Here is a 23,755-nt window from a genome sequence, read left to right as displayed (position 1 = left end):
TTCTTTACTGACTATACTGTACTTTCTTGTTGTTATTCAGTTATTAGTTTCATTTTTTTTTAAGTGTATTAGTTTGAGATAGAGTACAAGTGGTGAAGGGGCAGTGAGAGAGGGGAACAGAGACAGAATCTTAGGTAGCCTCCACATCACCAGTGCAGAGCCTGATGGAGGGCTCGAACTCCTGAACCACGAGATCATGACCTGAGCTAAAGTTGGACACTTAACCGACTCAGCCACCCAGGCACCCTATTATTCAATTATTAGCTTTAAAGTAGTACTTCATTCTTTAGTGATTGATTTATAGTGGTTAATCTTGTCTCTCAGGCTCATCAGGATTATCTTGGCTTCATGTTTCTATTTTATATCTGATTGTGATATACTTCACATCCTTTCTCTTATTTTCCAACTGCGATTAAACTGTTACAATAGCAAATAGCCTCTCTAATAGCTAAATTAAAACCCAAACTTTTTGATCCCAACTTACTGACTTCATTAGTTTTATAAATATTTCCTCACTGTATGTATGTAGCATACAGTGTATGAATGTAGCATGCTTTTAATTGATTAGCTGATTGATATTTTTTAATTAATCAGCAGATATTTGGGTGCCTTCTATGTGTTGTTAGACTTTTTAAGTTTAAGATGTGAAGTATGATGGTTTGGTTTAGATTTTATCCATAACAAAATGCCATAAATGGGTTGCCTTGAACAGTGGAAATTTATTTTCTCACAGTTCTGGAGGCCGCAAAGTCCAAGATCTAGATGCCAGCTGATTTTGTTTTTTTTTTCCCTTTTTTTTTTTAATGTTTGTTTATTTTTGACAGAGAGAGAGAGAGAGAGAGAGAGAGAACGAGCACGAGCATGAGCGGGGGAGGGGCAGAGAGAGAGGGAGACACAGAATCCTAAGCAGGCTCCAGGCTCTGAGCTGTCAGCACAGACCCCTACGCAGGGCTCGAACTCACAGACCCTGAGATCATGACCTGAGCCAAAGTTGGATGCTCAACCGACTGAGCCACGCAGGTTGCCCCGGCTGATTCAGTTTCTAATGAGACCTTTCTTCCTAGATTTCAGAAGGATGGAATTCAATCTATACTAGTTCCTATTCAATTCCACTGGTCCGTTGATGGTTAAGTGAATATTTCACTTTTTAAATTATTTTAGTGTTGTGTAGAGTTTAATATCTGCTAATACTTGTTTTTCCCTTATTGGTTGTTTTTACCCTTTTTTATTGGTATATTTTTGCTCATTCAGAACACTAAACAATTTATCTTTTTGTTTGTTTGTTTGGTATAGGTACACTCATTTAAGTTCTTTCCTAGGCATGTCAAAAAAATTTGTGACTCTTGTAAATGATTGTTCTTCCGCGCCCCCCCCCCCCCCCCATTTCTGGTATCCTGTAAAGCTCATTCATGCAACTTGCCTTCCTTTTGTAAGCATTCACTAGAACTTGAGGATAATGTTAAATGTTGGTGCTAATGTTGGCTTCTTTGTGAATTTAGTGGAATTTCTAGTGTTGCACAGATAAAAGTATGATGTTAGCTGTTGCTTTGAGATGTCCTTTATTATGTCAAGGAAGTATCTTTAATGTCTCTTATGTTCTGCCACCAGAAGTTGATATTCATTTTTCTGAAATCTAGTTTTGCAGATGTTCTATAGACTGTTTTAATTGATATTTTTATTTAGACACTCATAGATTATTAATTGCTGTTGTAAGGAATAATATGAAGAGATACTGTTATGTTACCTTTTACCCGGTTTTCTCATTGGTAACATTTTGCAAAACTATATGTAATCACAATTAGAATATATATTCACATTGATACAAACCATCATATTCAGATTTTCCTACTTTTGCTTGTACTCACTTTGGTATTTAAGACTATACAGTTTTACCATCCACAGAAGATACAAAACAATTTAGTAACCACAGGAATCCTCTCTCCTGTTACTCTTTTATAACCACATCCACCTCCTCCCTGGCCTGGCAACCACTCATCTGTTCTCCATTTCTATAGTTTTGTAATTTCAAAAGATGTTATATAATTGGAATCACAAGTATTTGCTGTTTTTTTTCCTTTCTTTCATTTACTGTTGTTCCCTGAGGGTTCATCCAAGTTGCTGAGTGTATCAATAGTTTGTTCCTTTTTATTGTTGGCTAGTATTCTGTGATGTCTTTGTACCAAATTTGTTTAACCATTGACTCACTGAAGGACATCTATGCTGTTTGCAATTTTGGGCTTTTACAAGTAAAGCTGTTCCAAACATTCACATGCAGGTTTTTTTGTCAATCTAAGTTTTATTTCTCTGGAATAAATGACAAAGAGTGCAATTGTTGAGTGAATGATAGTTTTTTGTAAGAAGCTGCCAAACTTTTTTCCCAGAGTGGCAATACAGTGTTAAATTTCCACTAGCAATGTATGCAGTGTGTGAACAATCCCAGACTTCTCTTGGCATTCTTGCCAGCATCTTGTGTAGTTACATTTTTTATTTTAGTCATTCTGGTAGGTATATAGTGAGAGCTCTCATTGAATGGCTAATAATATTGAATATCTTTTCATGTGCTTAATTTGTACCTTGTTTTGTGAAAAATCTGTTCATGTCCTTTGCCTGTTTTTCTTATTGATTTTTTTTTTTTTTTTTTTGATGTTGAGTTTTGAGAGTTCTTTATATATTCTAGGTACTTGTCTTTTGTTGGGTTATGTGGTTTGGAGACATTTTCTCCCAGTTCATAGCTTTTCTTCTTATCTTCTTCATTGGATCTTTTGCAGAGCAAACTTTCATATTTTTATGATGTTCAATTTATTAATTTTTCCTTTCATGGATCATGATTTTGGTGTCAATTCCAAGAACTCCCTGTCTTGCCCTAAGTCTCAAAGATTTATCCTGTTTTTTTCCTAAAAAGTTTTATAGTTTTACATTTTATATTTAAGTCTTTGGTCAAATTGAGTTAATTTTTATATAAGATATGATACTTGGATCAAGGTGATTTTTTTTTTTTTTTTTTTTTTTGGCCTATGAATGTGCAGTTTTTCCAGCACCATTTACTCTATTTGTCTATCCCTCCATAAGTATAACACATTGTATTACTATAACAATATTGTAAGCCCCCCCCCCCAGCCCCTGCCGTGTATTGGATGGTGGTTTTATTTTATTTATTTTTATTTTATTTATTTTTTATTTTTTAATATATGAAATTTACTGTCAAATTGGTTTCCATACAACACCCAGTGCTCATCCCAAAAGGTGCCCTCCTCAATACCCATCACCCACCCTGCCCTCCCTCCCACCCGGTGGTTTTATTATTTCTTGAGATTATTTAGCTATTCAAAGGTCAGTGCCTTTCCATATAAATATTTTTTTCAGAAGTTCTTTTTTTCTTTAACATTTATTTTTGAGAGAGAAAGAGCATGAGCAGGGGAGGGGCAGAGAAAGAGGGGGATAGAGGATCTGAAGCAGGCTCTGTGCTGACAGCTGCTAGCCTGATGAGGGGCTTGAACCCAAGAACCATGAGATCATGACCTGAGCTGAAGTTGGACGCTCAGCTGAGCCACCCACGTGCCCCTTTCCGTATAAATTTTAGAATAATCTTAACCTATATGTACAAATTCTGTATTAGGATTTTGATAGGAATTATATTAAACCTGTGGGTCAATTTGGGGAGAATTGACATCTTTACTATGTTGAATATTCTAAGCCATGAATGTGATTTGTCTCTAGTAAGGTCTTTGCATTCTTTCATTAGCATTTTGTGAGTTTTAGAATAAAGATCCTATATTTGTTTTGTTAAGTGTATTATTTTTCTTGGAACAATTGTAAACGTATTGTGTTCATAATTTTGATTAGTGCATACTCATTGTATAGAGAGATGTTTAATTTTTGTATCCTGTTACTTTGCTGACCTGTGAGGTTTTAGATTCTCTGGGATTGATTGATTATTTATTTATTTATTTATTTATTTATTTATTTAGAGAGCATGTGTACATGTGGGGGAGTGGGGAGCTAGGGGAAGGGGTAGAGGGAGAAGGAGAGAGAGAGAGAGAGAGAGAGAGAGAGAGAGAGAGAGAGGGAGAGAGAGAGAGAATTTTAAGCAGGTTCCACGCCCAGGGCGGAGGCCCACAGGGGCCCAATCTTTCAAGCCTGAGATTGTGACCTAAGCTGAAATTAAGAGTTGGTTGCTTTAACCGACTCAACTACCCAAGTGCCCCTAGGAGTTTTAAATGTAGATAATCATGTCATTTACAGATTTTAACAGCTTTATTCCTTCCTTTTCAATCTCTATGCCTTTTATTTCTTTTTCTTTCATTATTGCAGTGACAAGAACTTACAGTTCTGTGTTCGAGAAGAATGATATTAGTGTACATCCTTGCCTTGTTCTTATCTTAGTGGAAACACATTCAGCCTTTTACCCTTGAGTATGATGTTAGCTATAGGTTTTTTTTATAGTTCTCTTTAATGAATTGAGATAATTCTCCTTTGTTTCTAACTTGCTGATAAACAGACATTAAAAAATTTTTTTTTAAAGGGGCGCCTGGGTGGCTCAGTCACTTAAGCATCTGACTTTGGCTCAGGTCATGATCTCACGGTTCGTGAGTTCGAGCCCCACATCGGGCTCTGTGCTGACAGCTAGGAACCTGGAGTCTCCATCAGATTCTTTGTCTCCCTCTTTCTCTGTCCCTCCCTGGCTCATACTCTGTCTCTGTCTCTCTCAAAAATAAACAGACGGTAAAACAAATTTTTATTTCTCACTTGCTGATATATTTTATTGTAAATGCATGTAAGAATTTGTCAAATGCTTTTTGTGTGGCAGTTTATATGATCATATCTTTAGCTTGTTGATATGATAGATTATGTTGATTGATTTTGAATGTTGACCCAGCCTTGTTGCCTAGAATAAATCCCACTTGGTCATGGTGTGTTATTGGGTTTGATTTGCCACTATTTTTTACAGTTTATTTTTTTTTAGTGATCTCTAGACTCAGTTTAGGACTCAAACGCATGACCCCGAGATCAAGAGTCACATGCTCTTCTGAATGAGCCAGCTCTTCTGAATGAGGGCACCTGGCCCTCCCCCCCCACCCCCCAATTTGCTACTATTTTATTAATGAATTTTGTATAAGTTATGAGAGGTATTCGTGTATACTTTTCTTTTTTGGTATGATCTTTGGTGTTGGTATCAAGGTAATACTGGCCTCATAAAATGAATTGGGAAGTGATTTTTCTGTTTTCTGGAAGAGATTGTTAAAAATTGGTGTTAGTTCTTTAAGTAGTTCGAAGAATTCTCCAGTTAAATCATCTCAGTATAGAGAGATCTCTTTAAGAGCTTTTAATTGCAAATTGAATTTCTTTAATGGTTATAGGACAGTTCAGGTTATTCTTTATCTTGACTGAGTTTTGATAATATCTGGTTTTCAAAGAATCGTTTTATTTCTTCTAAATTTTCTAATTTATGAATGTAAAGTTCTTAATCTATCAATTTTACTTTTAAAGGCTGCAAGCTCTTTAGTGGTGATGTCACTTGCTTCATTCTTGAAATTGGGTACTTGTATGTTCATTTTTAATTTGTCAGTCTTGCTAGAGATTTATCAATTTTATTGTGTTTTTTTAAACCAGCATTTTGTTTCTTTTTTTTTTTTAATTTTTTTTTTAACATTTATTTATTTTTGAGACAGAGAGAGACAGAGCATGAATGGGGGAGGGTCAGAGAGAGAGGGAGACACAGAATCGAAAGCAGGCTCCAGGCTCTGAGCTGTCAGCCCAGAGCCCGATGCGGGGCTCGAACTCACGGACCGCGAGATTGTGACCTGAGTTGAAGTCGGATGCTTAACCGACTGAGCCACCCAGGCGCCCCTTGTTTCCTTTTTTTTTGTTCTGTTTTCATTGATTGATTCTTACTTGTTTATTACTATTTTCTTCCTTCTGCTTACTCTGTTTTTCTAGTTCTTTGGGAGGAATTTCAGTTATTGATTTGACACCTTGCTTTATTCTAATATCCATAGCCTTTTGAAAGGCTTCAATTCACTGTAGTATAAATGTTTGGATTTATAAAGTTTAGCGTTATTTATTAAATTACTCAAATATTATATATCCTTCTCTCTCTCTCTCTCTCTCTCTCTCTCTCTTTCTCTCTCTCTTTGGTTTACTTCAACTCAAAGGCTGAAGCTCTCCAAATATCATTAAGGTTTGGAATATTCTTGTGTTTCTAAATGGTTTTGTGTAATATAGGTATTGCTGTATGAGTTGATTAATAAAGATTTATGGCTGTTAAATTCTCAGATCATTGAGGTAGACTCCTTCAGAGTTGTATGGGTCCCTTTCCAAATTCGGTAGACCCAGTTGAGGGAGTAGAGAATTGTTTAAGCTTGTTTAGTTTTAGTCTGGCCAATTGAGAGACCTAACAGCCTATGAGTGCTTGGGAAAGGAGCCATGGAAGGAAGTAGGAGGTATTGCCGGAGCCCAAGAATTCCATGTTGTTCTTTGTGTGGCCACCAGGAGTTAGAGCAGTGTCTTAATTAGAAGTCAGTAGCAGCAGTTTGTTCCCGTTTCTGCTCACAGTAATCCCTTCTAAATTCTCTTACAAGGGATGATAGCCTTCTTGATTGTGGTCTCTAGTGCTTGACCTGTTTCTTAGAGGTGCGGAGAGAACCACAGTGTATCTCATTTTCCATTCCCTTATTGCTCTCACTTCCTGCTGATTCAGTTTCTCTAATGGTTACAGGTTTCTAATGGTTTTGTTTTCTTGTCAGTAAGTTTTGATAAGTTATAGTTTTTCTTGGAAATCGGCTATTTCACTTAGTTTTTCAAATTTAGGGTTATAAAATCTTACATTGTATTCTTTATTACTTTCTAAATTTTTGCTGTCCCTTCAATTTTGTCCCCTTTTCCTCTTATTATCTATACTGCCATGTCTTTTTTGTTTGTCCATTTCATTTATTTGCAAAGAATCAATTTTTAGCAAGAATAGTATAAGATCTCTTGTATACCTTGTACTCAAATATAGTTTCCCCCCCCCAATACACTAATTTTTCTTACCATTTTGCCATGTTGGTTTGTTATTCTTTCTCCTTCCCCAGCACACACACACACACTTATTTGTTTTTGAACTATTTGAGGTAAATTGCATATATTCTGACCTCTTAATACTTCAGTGTATTTTTCCTAAGAACAAGGATATTTTCTTAGATAATCACAGTTTAATTATCCTATTTAGGAAATTTAACATAAATGTGGTACTTTAATCTGTAGTCCATATTCGAGTTTTGTAAACTGTCTTAATAATGTTCTTATAACATTTCTGCTCCTTCAATACAAGATCACATAGCATTTAGCTGTCACGTGTCTTTATTCTCCTTTAATCTGGAGCAGTTCCTCAGTCTCTCCTTTATGACATACATGTATTGGAAGAGTACTGGCTCCCTCCCGTCTGTTGTAGCTGAACTGCTGTTATGTGAAAAACAGCGCATTGTTCCTTCCATTCCCTTTTAAGAATGTCTAAAATTGACTCAGCTCAGACCATAGCATTAAACACAAATTTGTATTAATGGATAATTAGCAAAATTTTGTATTTGATAATACAGTTTCATATTTCTTGGTGTCTTTCATAAAGGATACTAGCTTTTATATCATCCAGAAAACTCAACATCATAATATGAAGCAACTATTTGAGATACCAATTATTGATTTTCAGTTATGAAGTAATTGAATTTGAATTTGGCATTTTTATTCCAAAAAATGAAATGATTTTTCCTTGGAGTCCAAGATATTTCAGAAAGTTACTAGTGAAAAAATTTATATCTAGTTACAACTAGACTACTTCCTAGATAACACAGTCTGTAAACATGTAATTATCTATTTGTAAGGTAACAACTATAATAAAGTACATAGTAGTTTGAAAGTACGTATTTAATTTTACTCTGTTCTCCCAAATTATTAGTTGTTATTAATGAAACAAAAATGCACTTGTACCCATTTTTGACTCGGTTTATTTTAAGTACTTCTGGCAAACAGTTCAGTAATATTACAATGGGAGTTTTGCTCTATATTTCCCCAAATAACTTGGAATATATCTTCAGATGTTTTAATTATTTAGTGACTGTGGCATTTCCCTTTTCTCCCGTCTATAAAATACCCTAGAATTTCTTTCAGAAGAAGGAAAAACATTGGAGATCGAAATTTTTCACTGCCTTTGGAATCTGTTAACTTTAGCTTTACAGACTTTATTCATAAGCTCTTTTGAGGTCCTGAGAGTACCTTTATTTATCATCAAAAATCTCCTCCTCCTGTATTCAAAAAAGGTCTCTTCTCACAATTAACGATCTCCTAGTTTCTCATAACAACTGTTGTTTTATGAATTAGTGGGTCACCTGATGACCAACATCACCATTACTAATACTATTGAGGGTTTGCCGTGTGTCAGGCACTATTTTGAGTACTCTGTATGTATGTATCAGGCACTATTTGAGTACTCTGCATGTATAAGTGAAATAAGTAAAAATCTCAAAACCAGATGCATAATGAGTGGTGGAGACTGGATGAGACCCAGCTAGTCTTAGCTACATAGCCCACAAGATTAATTAGTTAATTACTGTACCAAATTCTTCCTACACAGTACTAACATTTTCCTTCCTGGGAAGTGTATGTATCCTCTTCTGGCTCCTATTCATACCTTAGTCATTTTGTTTGTTTATTCATGAATGAGAGAGAGAAAATCTTTTTTTAAATAATTTTTTAAATGTTTTATTTATTTTTGAGAGAAAGAGAAAAAACGAACAAATGGGGGAGGGACAGAGAGGACGAGACAGAGGATCCAAGCCAGGCTCCCCACTGCCAGCGCCAGAGCCTGAAGCCACACTCCCTCAAATTCACAAACTGTGAGATGATGACCTGAGCTGGTTGGAAGCCCAAGCAACTGAGCCACCCAGGTGGCCCGAGAAAGTCTTAAGCAGGCTCCACGCTCAGCATGGAGTTCGATCTTAACACCGCAAGATCATGACTTGAGCAGAAATCAAGAGTCTGGCCCTTAACTGACCGAGCTACCGAGGTGTCCCCTGTAACTTAATCACTTTATTTTGGATACTCTTGTATATATGCATTCTCATTAACCATTTTTCTTTCCTTTCTCTTTGAACTCATAACCTGGCAGTATAGGGAAATCACTTCTCTTGTCTCTCTTCATCTGTATTGGATTTTAATATATTTATGCTAACAGTAGTTTACTTTTCTTAAATTCAGAGTTCACCTGTTCATCTCTATTTTTTTTCATAATTAACATATATATAAATGGAATAAATAAAAGCCTTAATAAGAAGAAAGAGAAAGAATATTTGTTCTTTTTTGTTCCCACTAGATTGGAAGACTTAAAAATCCTATTAAATATTTATGGTTCCAAAAGTATTTATTTAGCTAGAAAAGAAGTTAGACTTGTATGTCTCAACCCACTTAGATCTGTTTAGATCTGTATTGGAATGCAAAGCTTTTCTACCAGAGACGCCTACATTGTTGTATATTTTCTCCTTTGTTATTATAGTCACCTTCCTGAAGCTGGCTTCAGCCAGTCTATTTGCAGCAATTATATTCTTTTCATACTTGGTCAGGTCTGTTGGTATATGTAAGTCTGAAAGTTCTTTCTTTCTTTTTTTGAAGGAGTCATTACAAACATTTATGTGGTTTTGAATTTGTTCCTCTTTCTAGTTAAAAAAAATTTAATTACACATTTGTTTTTTAGTTTATAAGAAAGCTTCATTTCTAGTCCCAATATACTTGAAGGTGATCAAAAGTTCAAAAAGTTCTAGTGCTAGTGCTGATTCTAAAACAAAACTCCAATTTATTCTTCTTTGTTAACTAGCCAAATCCTTAATGGATCGGTTAAAGGTTATTGATGTCAAATTACTTTGCAACATAATCTTTTATAGTTACTCTTGTTGAATCGATCTTACATTTAATAGTCACTTGACGATTGCTGTTAACACTCTTGATATCTTTTCTGTTTATTAATATAGTCTACTTGGGAGGGGTAGATAAGAGGGCAGGGCCACTAATCTACTTTTAAACGTATCTTTACTTTCTAATTTGGTGTCCTTTGTGGTTACAGTGGAGGTCTGATGAAATTCACATCCTTCCAGAACTCTAACACCAGAAAGAAGACTAAACTATTAATTAGAATTAATTAGAGATGATTTCAAGTTTAACAACTATATGTAGAATATTTTTAAGATTATATTCTTATTGACTTCTTGGAACTGCTTTTAGTATAGTCTTAACAGAATTTAGAATTATTCACTTCATTTTATATCAGATCTTCTCTTACAAAGAAGCTCTAAGAGTGAGTGTGGGTCATGTATTTTGGGAGAATTCTGTTTTAGGCCTACAGAGTGAGTACCTTTTAATTTGCTATATTGGTAATTAATAGATTCAACTCTCTTTTGGTCAGAAATAATCCCATTATCTTATTTTTCCTACAAAGTAAATAATTCACCTGATAATGTTGGATTGATTAATTGTAATCTATTGGCAAAAATAAAATTGCTGTTTTCCTCACTTTATTTGCTAATTATGTTAGTTATGAAATGGTGACCATTGAATTTGCTTCCTATATGCCTATTACTATTAGTATTACTGTTATCTTAAGATATAGAATTAATATATGCAGTGGGCTGAAGTCAGAACACATTGTTCTGATACAGTTGAGGAGGGGCAGCAGAAGGGGAGAGTCAGCAGAATTCACTACATTTTAAGAATCCTTTCAGACCTTAAAATTATTTTTGTTTTTCAGGAATGCTGATTTGGTATTGTTCACATGATGGGTAAAATTCTCTTGAGGCATCGTTTGACCTACCTTTCTTTTTTTAATGGCTCTTAATTCCAGTGATTTTTTTTTTTTCCAAAATATTTATTTGGAGAGAGAGAGAGAGAGAGAGAGCACGAACAGGGAGTGGCAGGGAGAGAGCGAGAGAGAGAATGCCAAGCAGGCTCCTCACTATCAGTGCAGAAGCCTGCTTGGGGCTCTGTCTCACAAATCGTGAGATCATGATCTTGAGCCGAAATCAAGAGTCAGATGCTTAACCGACTGAGCCACCCAGATGCCCTGATGTTTTTTGTTGTTGTTGTTGTTGTTGTTGTTGTTGTTGTTGTTTTTAATTTCAGGTGGACAGTTGTTGTCCCTGTTGGTTAATTAGAGTGTGCTTTATGTTGGCCTTAATATGATGAAAGTACATTTATTTTTTAATGCTACTTAAAGTCAAAAGCAAAATAACTTTCTGATATTGTGTGACTTAGATGAGAAATTGTTCTATTTTGCACACAGAGGCTTTAGAATTAATGTAAATGTTGAATGATACAGAATGTTTTAAGAGCATATTTTTTAAACTACCTACAAAAACAGTGGGTAGTTGTGCCCATAGAGTAACTGACTTTTTCTGTCTCAGGCGTGTCCCTAAATTAAGAATAGCTATTAACATAGTAGCCTTTTCCTAAAGGGTAGTTACGTTGATGCTACATTAAATATATAATACAAACAATAAAATATTTTTTCCTAATATTTTACAGATAAAAGTTAATAACATGCATCATGATTAGTTTATATTAGTAGCCATGTTGTTTTTGTACCAGTTGGTATGATGTGTAGGCTCAATATTTACATGACTTTTAGGTGGAACACATTCTTGTATACGTACTTGTGTAAGTTAAAAGAGCTAGTTTATTATCCTTCCTTTTTCATAGTGTATTTTAAAACATTTTAAACTAATTTTTCTGTGTGTTTTGGGAGCCTCTAAAAAATAGATGCCATTTGTAAACAAGTGGTAAAGATGAGTGTAGATTTTATTTATCCGAGATAAAATAGTTGGAAAAAAATCTTTGGAAAATTTAAGAGAGGAGTTAATCAGCAATATTCATTATTAAATTAATGAATTAATTCATTACTAAATTATTCAATATTCATTACTAAGATTTAATTTAGTAATATTTTCATGTTATAACTATAGTACCAGACTTGTTTTTTTCCATATAGGCAAACAGTAAATCTCTGTAAAATGCCATAGCAAAGTGCTAACACATGAACACTCAAAAAAATGTTAATCCTTTTTGAATACATGTAGAATGATCAAATTATAGGAAACAGAACCCTTGAGACAATTTCATTACTTTGCCTCTAACCAGACAGTACAGAATTTAGCCACCTTCTTAGTCACTTATTCCAGATTTAACAAGACTTACTATCAAAAATCATTATATTCAGTGCTGTGCTGATAAAGGTTTAACAGCTCTCCATCAGGGGTTGGAGGGAGGGCAGTGATACATAGTATTTTCATAACTCCCACAGTGGCTGATTTCAATCAATATGAAATCGCTGCATATGGAGTTGGGAAGAAGTATGCAGTGGTACACCATTTGTTCTTTTGTTACTTCTGCATTTGGTGTCATATCCAAGAAATCATTGCCAAATCTAATGTCATGAGGTTTTTGTCCTATGTTTTCTTTTAAGAGCTTTATTGTTTTAGGTCATATTTAGGTCCTTGATCCATTTTGAGTTAATTTCATGTTAGGTAGAGGTCCAACTTCATTCCTGTGCATGTGGATATCTAGTGTTCCCAATATATCCAGTCATTTGTTGAAAAGACTCCTTTCCCCCAGCGAATGTTGTTGGCACTATTGTCAAATATGTTGAGGTAGTTTCCTTCTAGTCCTGATACATTGAGTGTTTTTTATCATGAAAAGATAACTGAATTTTGTCAGAAACCTTTTTTGCATCAGTTGAGGTGATCATGTGTTTTTTTTTCCCCCTTTCATTCTGTTCATGTGGTATACTGATCAATTTTCATATGTTGAACTGTCCTTGCATTCCAGAAATAAATCCCATTTGGTCATAGTATATATATTCCACTTAATGGTGAATTTGGTTTGCCAATATTGATTGAGGATTTTTGAATCCTTGTTCATAATGGATGTTGGTCTATAATTTTCTTGTAGTGACTGTCTGGCTTTGATATTGGGGTAATGCTGTCTTCATACGATGAGCTAGAATTTTTTTGAAAAGTTTGAGAAGTATTGGTATTTGTTCTTTAAAATTTTTTGTATAATTCACCAGAGAAGCCATCAGGTCTAGGGTTTTTCTTTGTTGAGAGATTTTTGATTACTGATTCAGTCTTTTTACTACTTACTGGTCTGTTGAGATTTTCTACTATTTGTTTCTGACTTATTCCTGATCTATTTTATGTTTCTAGTAATTTATCCATTTAATCTAGGTTTTCCACTTTGTTGGTGTACAATTGTTCATACTCACTGATAATCCTTTTTATTACTATAGCACTAGTAGTAATGTCTCTACTTTCATTTCTGATATTTGTAACTTGCATCTTTTCTCTTTTTTTTCTTACCGTACCTAAAAATTTGTTACATTTTTAAATCTTTTTGGAAAACCAACTTTTGGTTTCATTGATTTTTCTGGGTTTTTTTTCTTCATTTTTCTATTTTGTTTATATCTGTTCTGATCTTTATTATTTTTTTTCCTTCTGCTAGGTTTGGGTTTAGTTTGTTATTCTTTTCTAGTTTGTTAAGTTGTACAGTTATGTTGTTGATTTGAAGTCTTTCTTCTGTTTCAGTATGTTTATAGCTATGCATTTCCTCCTTAGCCCTGCTTTTACTGCATCCCATAAGTTTTATGTTTTTTAAATTAAAATGCCTTTTATTTATTTTTATTTTTTTAAGTGTATTTATTTTTTTGAAAGACAAAGAGAGAAACGTAGAGAGAGGGAGATAGAGAATCCCGAGCATGCTCCACGTGGTCAGCCTGGAGCCCAAAATAGGGCTCAAACTCACAAACCATGAGATCTTGACCTGAGCTGAAATCAAGAGTTAGATGCTTAACTGACTGAAGTACCCAGGCACCCCCCCCCCAACCATAAGTTTTGATATGCTGTGCTGTTTTTCTTTTCATTCTGTAAGTATTTTGAAATTTCCTTTGATTTCTTCTTTGATCAATTGGTTGCTTAAAAGTGAGTTTTTAATTTCCAGAGTTTTGTGGATTTTTTTTCTAGTTTTCCTTTTGTTACTGATTTCTAACTTCATTTCTTTGTGGCCAGGGAAGATACTTTGTATGATATCTATATTTAAAAAAAATTTTTTAATGTTTATTTAATTTTGATAGAGCATGAGCGGGGGAGGGGCAGAGAGAGAGGGAGACACAGAATCTGAAGCAGGTTCCAGGTTCTGAGCTGTCAGCACAGAGCCCGACATGGGGCTCAAACTCAGACTGTGAGATCATGACCTGAGCTGAAGTCGGACGCTCAACCGACTGAGCCACCCAGGCGCCGCTGATATCTATATTTTTTAATATATTGATATTTAATTTGTGGCCTAGCATATGGTCTGCCCTGAAAAATGTCCCATGTGTATGTCAGAAGACTGTATATTCTATTGTTGGGTAGAGTTTCATATATGTCTTTTAGGTCTAGTTGGTTTATTATGTTAAGTCTTCTATTTCCTTATTTTCTGTCTAGTTGTTCTATTTATTAAGAGTAAATTGTTGAAATCTCCTAACTTGTTGTGGAGTTGTCTGTTTCTTCCTTCAGTTCTGTCCATTTTTGCTTCATATATTTTATTGTCTGTCATAATGTGCATAAATGTTTACTGTTACATCTTCTTGCTCTCTAGAACCTTTTATTAATATATAATGTCCTCTTTCGTCTCTTATAACCTTTTTGATTTAAAGTCTTTTGTCTGATATTGGTATAGCTACCCCTGCTCTCTTTTGCTTATTATTTTCATGGGATGTCTTTTTCCATCCTTTGACTTTGAATCAATTTGTATCTTTGAAGTTTTAAAAAAAAATTTGATTTTATAGTTTATCTATTTTTGAGAAAGAGAGAGGGGGAGCACGTGCGGGGAAGGGGCAAAGAAAAAGGGAGAGGGAGGGAGAGAGAGAATCCCAACCAGGCTCCGCACTGCCATCACAGAGCCTGATGTGAGGTTCGAACCGACAAATCATGAGATCATGACCTGAACAGAAATCTAGGGCCAGACACTTAACCAGGTGAGCCACTCAGGCACCCTAACCTATTTGTATCTTTGGATTTAAGGTAAGTGTCTTAGAGAAATCACCTAGTTGAGGGCGCCTTGGCTGGGTCAGTCAGTAGAGCATGCGTGTAACTCTTTATCTTGGTTGGCATCGTGAGTTTAAGGCCCACGTTGGGCCTAGAAATTATTTAAAAAAACAAAAAAAAAAAAGCACATAGTTAGATTATGTGCTTTTTTTCCTACTCTGCCAATCTCTGTCATTGTAATTGGAGAGTTAAATATATTTACATTTAAAGTGATTGATTAGGGGAACCCCAGTGGCTCAGCTCAGTTGGTTGAGAGTTAGGCTTTGACTCAGGTCATGATCTCACAGTTTGTTAATTCAGGCTCCTCATAGGACTTGGCTGCTGCTCACACAAGCCTGCTTCCAATCCTCTGTCCCTCTCTGCCCTTCCCCTGCTTTCACTCTCTCTCTCTTTCTCTCTCAAAAATAAATAAACCAATAATAATAATAATAATAATAATAATAATAATAAAATGATTGGTCATAAGGAGGGACTTCTGTCACTGTGCTGTTTTTATGTGTCTTACAGCATTTTATCTCTCATTTCTTGCATTTCTGTCTTTGTTTATGTTTGCATTGATTGTTGTGAAATGTTTAAATTACTTTCATGTATATTCTATAGCTATTACTTTGTGGTTACCATGGAGATTACATTTCGTATCTTCAAGTTTTAACACTCTAACCTGAATTTATACCAGCTTAAATTTAATAACATACAAAAATACTCTGCTCCTTTACAGCTTTGTCCTCACCCCTTTCGGTTGTTGATGTCACAGAATTATATCTATATAAATTGAATGCCCAGAAGTATAAACTCATGCTTTTATTCATGATAAAATACTTTTATTTTTTTCTACCATATTAATGTATTACATTTTATATTGTTCCACTACCCCTGTGTTTCTTTTAATTATTATTTTTTTATTTTTTTATTTTTTTAGTTACATTCAAGTTAGCATATAGTGCAACAATGGTTTTGGGAGTAGATTCCTTAATGCCCCTTACCCCTTTAGCCCATCCCTCCTCCCACAACCCCTCCAGCAACCCTCTGTTTGTTCTCTATATTTATGAGTCTCTTATGTTTTGTCCCCCTCCCTGTTTTTGTTTTATTTTTGCTTCCCTTATGTTCATCTGTTTTGTATCTTAAATTTCTCATATGAGTGAAGTCATAAGATAGTTGTCTTTCTCTGACTAATTTCGTTTAGCATAATACCCTCTAGTTCCATCCATGTAGTTGCAAATGGCAAGATTTCGTTCTGATTGCTGAGTAATACTCCGTTGTATATATATACCGCATCTTCTTTATCCATTCCTCCATCTGTGGACATTTGGGTTCTTTCCATACTTTGGCTATTGTCGATAGTGCTGCTATAAATATTGGGGTGCATGTGCCCCTTTGAAACAGCATACCTGTATCCCTTGGATAAATACCTAGTAGTGCAATTGCTGGGTCATAGGGTAGTTCTATTTTTAATTTTTTGAGGAACCTCCGTACCGTTTTCCAGAGTGGCTGCACCAGCTTGCATTCCCACCAGCAATGCAAAAGAGATCCTCTTTCTCCACATCCTCACCAACATCTTTTGTTGCCTGAGCTGTTAATGTTAGCAATTCTGACAGGTGTGAGGTGGTATCTCATTGTGGTTTTGGTTTATGTTTCCCTGATGATGAATGATGTTGAGCATCTTTTCATGTGTCTGTTTGCCATCTGGATGTCTTCTTTGGAGACGTGTTTAGTCCTGTCTTTTGCCCATTTCTTCACTGGATTATTTGTTTTTTGGGTGTTGAGTTTGATAGGTTCTTTACAGATTTTGGCACCCAAACAGACACTCATATCAGTGGAACAGAATAGAGAACCCAGAAATGGACCCACAAATGTATGGCCACCTAATCTTTGACAAAGCAGGAAAGAATATCCCATGGAATAGAGACGGTCTCTTCAGCAAGTGGTGCTGGGAGAACTGGACAGCGACATGCAGAAGAATGAACCTGGACCACTTTCTTAGCCCATACACAAAAATAAACTCAAAATGGATGAAAGACCTCAATGTAAGACAGGAAGCCATCAGAATCCTAGAGGAGAAAGCAGGCAAAAACCTCTTTGATCCCAGCCACAGCAATTTCTTACTCAACACATCTCCGGAGGCAAGGGAAACAAAAGCAAAAATGAACTATTGGTACCTCATCAAAATAAAACGCTTTTTTTCTTTTAAGAGATAGAGTGTGAGCAAGGGAGTGTGAGAGGGAGAGAGAGAGAATAGAATTTTAAGCAGGCTCCACTCCAGCATGGAGCCCGACCTGGGACTTAATCCCATGACCCTGGGATCATGATCTGAGCCAAAATCAAGAGTTGGACGTTCACCTATGACTGAGCCACCTAGATGTTTCTAATGCCTCTTGTAAATGCATTAGTCTCTTATATTTTGTAGAAAACAATATTTGGGGTTACAAACCAAGGTTACAATAATACCTAGCTTTTTCCTAATTGCTTTTTTCTTTAAATGTGTTAGTCTCTTAAATCTTACAGAAAAGAAAAACTGCAGTTAAAAACCAGTGTTATAATTTTACTGCTTTTATAAATGCTCCTGCACTTAACTCACTGAGATCTTTATTTCTCCATACAGCTTCAAGTTACTGTCTAGTGTTATTTCATTTCACTATGTAGGACGTCCTTGAACTTTTTTTGCAGGGCAAATCCAGTAGTAACCCATTCTCTCAGCTTTTGTTTATTTGTGAATGTCTTAATTTTTATCTTTCGAAGGACAGTTTTGCCAGATAAAGTATTCTTTTTTGACCCTCTTTTCTTACAGTACTTTGATCATATCTGCCCACTATCTTCTGACCCTCAAAGTTTCTGAAGAGAAATCTGCTGCTGTTTTTATTTAGGATCATTTGAAAGTGACTGTCCGCATCTCTCTTGCTACTTTCAAGATTCTCTCTGTGTCTCTGTGTGGCTCTGTTTTGAATTCATCTTATTTGGAGTTTGTTGAACTTGTCAGATGCTTATATTGATGTCTTTCATTGTACCTATGAAGTTTTAAAACTGTTGTTTCTTCAGATATTCTCTCTGCCCCTTTCCCTTTCTTGTTTCTACAGGTCCTATGATGTGTAGGTCGGTCCTCTTGATGGTGTCCTCTGGGTCCCTTAAGCTGTTTGCATTTCTTTAATGTTTTTTCTTTCTGTTCTTCAGATTCAGTAATTTCTCTTGTCCGGTTTTCAAGTTCGCAGATACTTTTTCCACCTGCTCAAATCTGCTTTTAAATCTCTGTAGTGAATTTTTTATTTCAGCCCCAGAATTTCTTCTTAGTTTCTTTTTAGGTTTCTCTCTCTTTATTGATACTTTCATTTTTGTTTGTACACTGTTTTCTTAACTTTCTCCATATCTTCATTTAGTTCTTCAATCATCCTTAAGAGAGGTTTGTTTTTTTTTTTTTAAGTTTTTGTCTAATAGATCTGCCATCAGGCCTTTTTTAGGGACAGTGTCTGTTGATTTTCTTTTTTCCTTTCATTGAGAAAAGGAAAAAAAATTAATTTACTATTTTCTTGTGAGCCTTGAGTTTTTTTGTTAAACACTGAGTATTTGAATCTATTAATGTGGTAACTCTGGAAATTAGATTGTCCCCATTCCCCAAGAATTGCTGCTCCTGCCGCTGCTGCTGCTGCTGCTGCTGCTGCTGTTGTTGTATTGTTGTGGGTTGTCTCTATGCTGGGAATCTGCCTAAAGTGTAAACTTAGGTCTTTGTGTATCTTTTCTGAGTATTTCTCTGGGTATGCATAGTCACTTTCTAATTTTCCCCATGAATACAATTGTTCTTGAATGTCCTAGTCTTTAGTATCTGGTACCCCAAATGGGAAAAAGTAAAAAATGATGAATAAAAAAGGATGCTGATCCTTTCAATAACCTGGACATGACTTTATTCTGTTGAGGAAGAACTTGGAACAGTAAGAGAAGGTATAACAACTATGGGTGTTTTCCTCTTTGTCTACACCTCTCTAATCAGCCAGCCATCGGTAATCAGAGCATGGATTTCTGGTATTTGGGGGACAGGATTCTTTTTATGCAACCTGGCTCCTGAAATTTGTATGCAAGCCGCTCCAGGAACATGTGCACAATTCCTGCCACGGGGTATGGGTAGCGGCTACTGTACTCATAGCAGAGATTGATCAGAATTGAGCACAGTTTACTGGCCATGGCTTCCCTTGGGAGTTACAAGCCTTCACCTTCAACAGACTTCAGAGTTCAACATAGTTATATCAGACAGATTTCTGCCAGTGTAATTATTGTCTAGGTAGGAAGAAAGATTCCTTCTTACTTTGCCATCTTCCCAGAATCCCCTTTAATTCCATTTCTTTTCTGTATCGAGTGATTCTATGAAGTAGATTAAGTAGCAAGACCTCTATTTTAATAAAGGGGAGAAATGAATTTACTAAAATACAGCAAAGGCTTGCAGGTTTCATTTTATTTACTTTTTTTTATTTCTTATTCTTACCTTGTTTTTTAATTAAGAGCTACATGAGAGGATTTGATAAATGTGTAGTAATCTTTGGCATTTACCTTTTGGCAGGTGGTTTTGGAATGTATGCTTAAAAAAGACCTCATTTACAATAAGGTCACCCCAACATTTCACCACTGGAAGATTGATGATAAGAAATTTGGCCTTACCTTTCAAAGTCCTGCTGATGCTAGGGCTTTTGATAGAGGCATTCGAAGAGCTATAGAGGATATTTCTCAAGGTAGGTTTTCTCGACTATTTCCTTATTTTGTTTATCACATATAATAGAGTGACTTGAAGCAAGTCCGCTTTTGTGATAGGTGATTGATTAACTTTGAAAGCTCACTGTAGGCGAAGATAGAATAATGGGTTTTTAAATGTTTTATATTTGTCACATTGTAATATATATACCAATTACATGCATTGTCTTGAAGCCATCAATAGCAGCCATCATATAATTCAGATGTTTTTAAGTAAGAGCATAAAGAAGAGGAGAACAGAACATTTAGAATCCTTGTGTGTTGTTACATCAGTCATATCCTTGTTTGGGTTATAAAAAAGCAAAAATTTCTAATAATCAGTTATGGTTAACCTTTGAACAACATGGTTTCAATGGTGGTGGCCCACTATATGTGGATTTTTTTACAATACAGTACCATAAATGTATTTCCTCTTCCTTATGATTTGCTTGGTAACATTTTCTGTCCTCTATTTTATTTTATTCTAAGAATACAGTGTATAATACATATAACATACAGAGTATGTGTGATCAACTATTTGTGTTATTGGTAATGCCTCCGGTCAACAATAGACTATTAGTAGTTAAATGTTGGGGGAGTCAAAAGTTACATGTAGATTTTCAACTACATTGTGGGGGGTGAACTGGGGTTGGTGTCCCTCACCCCTGCAGTGTTCAAGGACAGTGTTCGATTGTATTTGGTTATTAGAAATTTTCTCTTTTTTATATGTAGACTCTATTTTTTTCTGTGGCAAAAACCCCTTCTTAAAACTGTTCTTTATCTGGTTTCATAATTGAGAATTGGTAGAGACCACAGCTCCATCTATCCCTTTGCATATTTTGCCAGTTTGTTAAGATGATTAACTCTAAGGCTTGCAGGTTTTATTTTTTTTTTTAAGTTTACTTATTTCTTTTGAGAGGCAGACAGAGAGAGAGAGAGAGAGAGAGAGAGCATGAGTGGGAGAGGGGAAGAGAGAGAAAATCTCAGGCAGGCTCCACGCTGTCAGTGCAGAGCCCAGCATGTGGCTTGACCTCATAAACCATGAGATTGTGACCTGAGCCGAAATCAAAGAGTTGGTTGCTTAACCACCTGAGCCACCCAGACACCCCTAAAGCTTGCAGGTTTTAAAGGGAAGAAGAATGTATTTACATGTAAGACTGGCCTCTGCTTAATTAAGCAAAAATAAATCACTTTAAAGCCCATTTCTTCCCTTTAACGAAATTATAATTAAGATAATTATATGATTATAATTATAATATAAATTATAATTATAATTGATTTGTTTTTCTAATTAAGAAGGAAAATTGTCTCTACAAATAGAAATTACTTTCTATATAATATAACTGAATCAAAATATATTAGCATTGTGATTTGTATATTTTGAAGATGTCATTTTGGTAGAAAAATTCAGAAGAAATGAATGAATTATGAGACTGACCATAGGCAAGAGCATGGAAATGCTTAGTACAAGTCTGTACTGATAGCATATGAAGTTGTAAATAAATCATTCATTCAGCTATTTTAAAAGATGAGAGATTGGTCCAGTCAGTGATTTCCAGTTCAGAAAAACTTCCACAGAATAGTAGCAGTCATTTTATCTTTATTACAAGAATCTAAAATTCATTCTAGATCAGTATTTTGGGGTCCTTGGATGGCTCAGTCAGTTAAGCGTCCGACTCTGGCTCAGGTCATGATGTCGTGGTTCACAAGTTCAAGCCCCACGTCGGGTTTTGTGCTGACAGCTCAGAACCTGGAGTCTGCTTCGCGGATTCTGTGTCTTCCTTCTCTCTCTGCCCATCTCCCACTGGTTCTCTCTCTCTCTCTCTCTCTCTCTCTCTCTCTCTCTCTCTCTCAAATAATTAAAACATTAAAAAAATTAGATCAGTATTCTCAGTATTGGCTGCACATTTGAATCATCTGGGACACTTTGAAAAATAGAATAACTGGTCCCCACTCGAGACCACTTGAATCATTCTGTCTAGAGAGGGGAGGCGAGGCATTTTTTTAAAGTTCCTATCCATTTCAAATGTGATGAGGAATTGTGAAATTATTATATTATGAATTGAGAGGGGGGAAAAAGATTCCAAGATTCTCTAGCAGTGGTTGTGGTTCTGAAACACTGCAAGAAACTTCGAAATAAAAATACTTGATACCCTATGCCTCATCCCCCAGATTCTGACATTATTGGTTTGGAAATATATTGTACCACCAGTATATTTTGTAAATTTTTTCCAGTCGATTCTGATATTTAGTGTTCAAGAACCAGTACGTTAAAAAGATAACCGATTATCCATGGCTGCTGGAATTTATGATTTACTTTTTTATAACTAAGCTTTTTGTTTTAATTCCAGTATAGTTAACATACAACGTTATATTATTTTCAGGTGTACAATATAGTGACTCAACAATTCTGTACTTTACTCAGTGCTCATCATAAGTGTACTCTTTAATCCCCATCACCTATTTGGCTCATTCCCCCATCCAACTCCCCTGTGTTAGCCATCAGTTTGTTCTTTATAGTTAAGGGTCTGATTCTTGGTTTCTCTCCCTCTTTTTCTTTTTCTTTTAATTTTTTTTAATGTTTATTTTCGAGAGAGAGAGAGAGAGAGCGAGCGAGCATGAGTCGGGGAGGGGCAGAGAGAGAGGGAGACACAGAATCTGAAGCAGGCTCCAGGCTCCAAGCATCAGCATAGAGTCTGATGCAGGGCTCAACTCCATGAACCGTGAGATCATGACCTGAGCAGGAGTCAGATGCTTAACAGACTAAGCCACCCAAGCGCTCCTGTCTCTCTCTTTTCTTTCCTTTGCTCATTTGTTTTGTTTCTTAAATTTGACATATGAGTGAAATCATACGGTATTTGTCATTCTCTGACTGACTGATTTTGCTTAGCATTATATACTCTCTGGCTCCATCCATGTTGTTGCAAATGGCAAGATTTCGTTCTTTGTGGCTGAATAATATTCCATTGTGTATATGTACCACCTCTTCTTTATCCATTCATCTATTGGCGGACAGACATGTGGGATGCTTACATAATTTGGCCATTGTAAATAATGCTGCAGTAAACACAGGGCTGCATGTGTCCTTTCGAAATACTGTTTTTGTACATTTTGTATAAATACCTCGTAGTGTGATTATTAGATCATAAAGTAGTTCTATTTTTAATGTTTTTGAGAACTTCCATACTGTTTTCCACAGTGACTGTACCAGTTTGCATTCCCTAAATTATTGTTACTTTTGGGCCTGTACTCATGTCTCCATAAAAGCATATTTCTTTCCCTAGGATCAAATAAATTGGGTTTCATGTTTTAAAAGACAGTTTAAAAATGTGGAGGAGCTTACAAACTTCTAGCCAAGTGGAATAGACTACAGTACTCAGTCTGTCTCATTATTTTTGAACATTTTTAAAGGTATACTGAGGGTTAGCATTATTGCCAGCCACTGTATAGACTTTCAGCAATCTCATTAAATTTTTCTTACTTAGCCTTCCATGACAATAGGAATAAACTATGCAATCCTTTCCAAAGGACAGATTTCTCCTCATCTCCATGCTAACTGTGTCTCACAAGGTAGCATAAACTCGGAATACTTTGTTAAGATGTCATTCTTTATTAATTTATTAAAACTAAAGGCACTCTTTGAACACCGTGAAAATTTACACAGAGACACTGGTTTACAAAGATCAATAGCAACAATTGGCCATTGGCTGTCTATAGTGGTTTATGGCTTATTTGTTTTCTTTCTTAATGAAAGCAGCTAAAATCCTCATTTTGGATACTAATTACTGTTTTCTGGTTAAGAGTATTTAGAAAATTGAATCAAACATATGTGGGTATCATCTAAACACTAGAGGAGTGTATTCCATATATACTGCCTATCATTTTGACCACTTAAGAAAAATCAGGCGTAGGACTTGCTACAGATAGTACGCTTTCACAGAAAATAGCACTTT

At 35.5% G+C, this 23,755-nt stretch overlaps 1 protein-coding gene across 2 annotated transcripts in view; it reads left to right on the top strand.

The window, feature by feature from the left end:
• Positions 1-23,755, top strand: part of SPRED1 (sprouty related EVH1 domain containing 1) — a 136,518-nt gene that overhangs the window by 73,756 nt on the left and 39,007 nt on the right. For both annotated transcript variants that reach the window (XM_053889206.1, XM_019442612.2), the window contains exon 3: positions 19,636-19,804. In XM_053889206.1, coding sequence (XP_053745181.1) covers positions 19,636-19,804 — 169 coding nt within the window. The remainder of the gene's footprint in view (positions 1-19,635; positions 19,805-23,755) is intronic.

Source organism: Panthera pardus, unplaced genomic scaffold (genome assembly GCF_024362965.1).
Source record: "Panthera pardus isolate Hobbes unplaced genomic scaffold, ASM2436296v1 HiC_scaffold_24, whole genome shotgun sequence".
Classification (NCBI taxonomy): Eukaryota; Metazoa; Chordata; class Mammalia; order Carnivora; family Felidae; genus Panthera; species Panthera pardus.
Note: the sequence above shows the minus strand (reverse complement) of the source record. Positions and strands in the feature narration are given on the sequence as shown.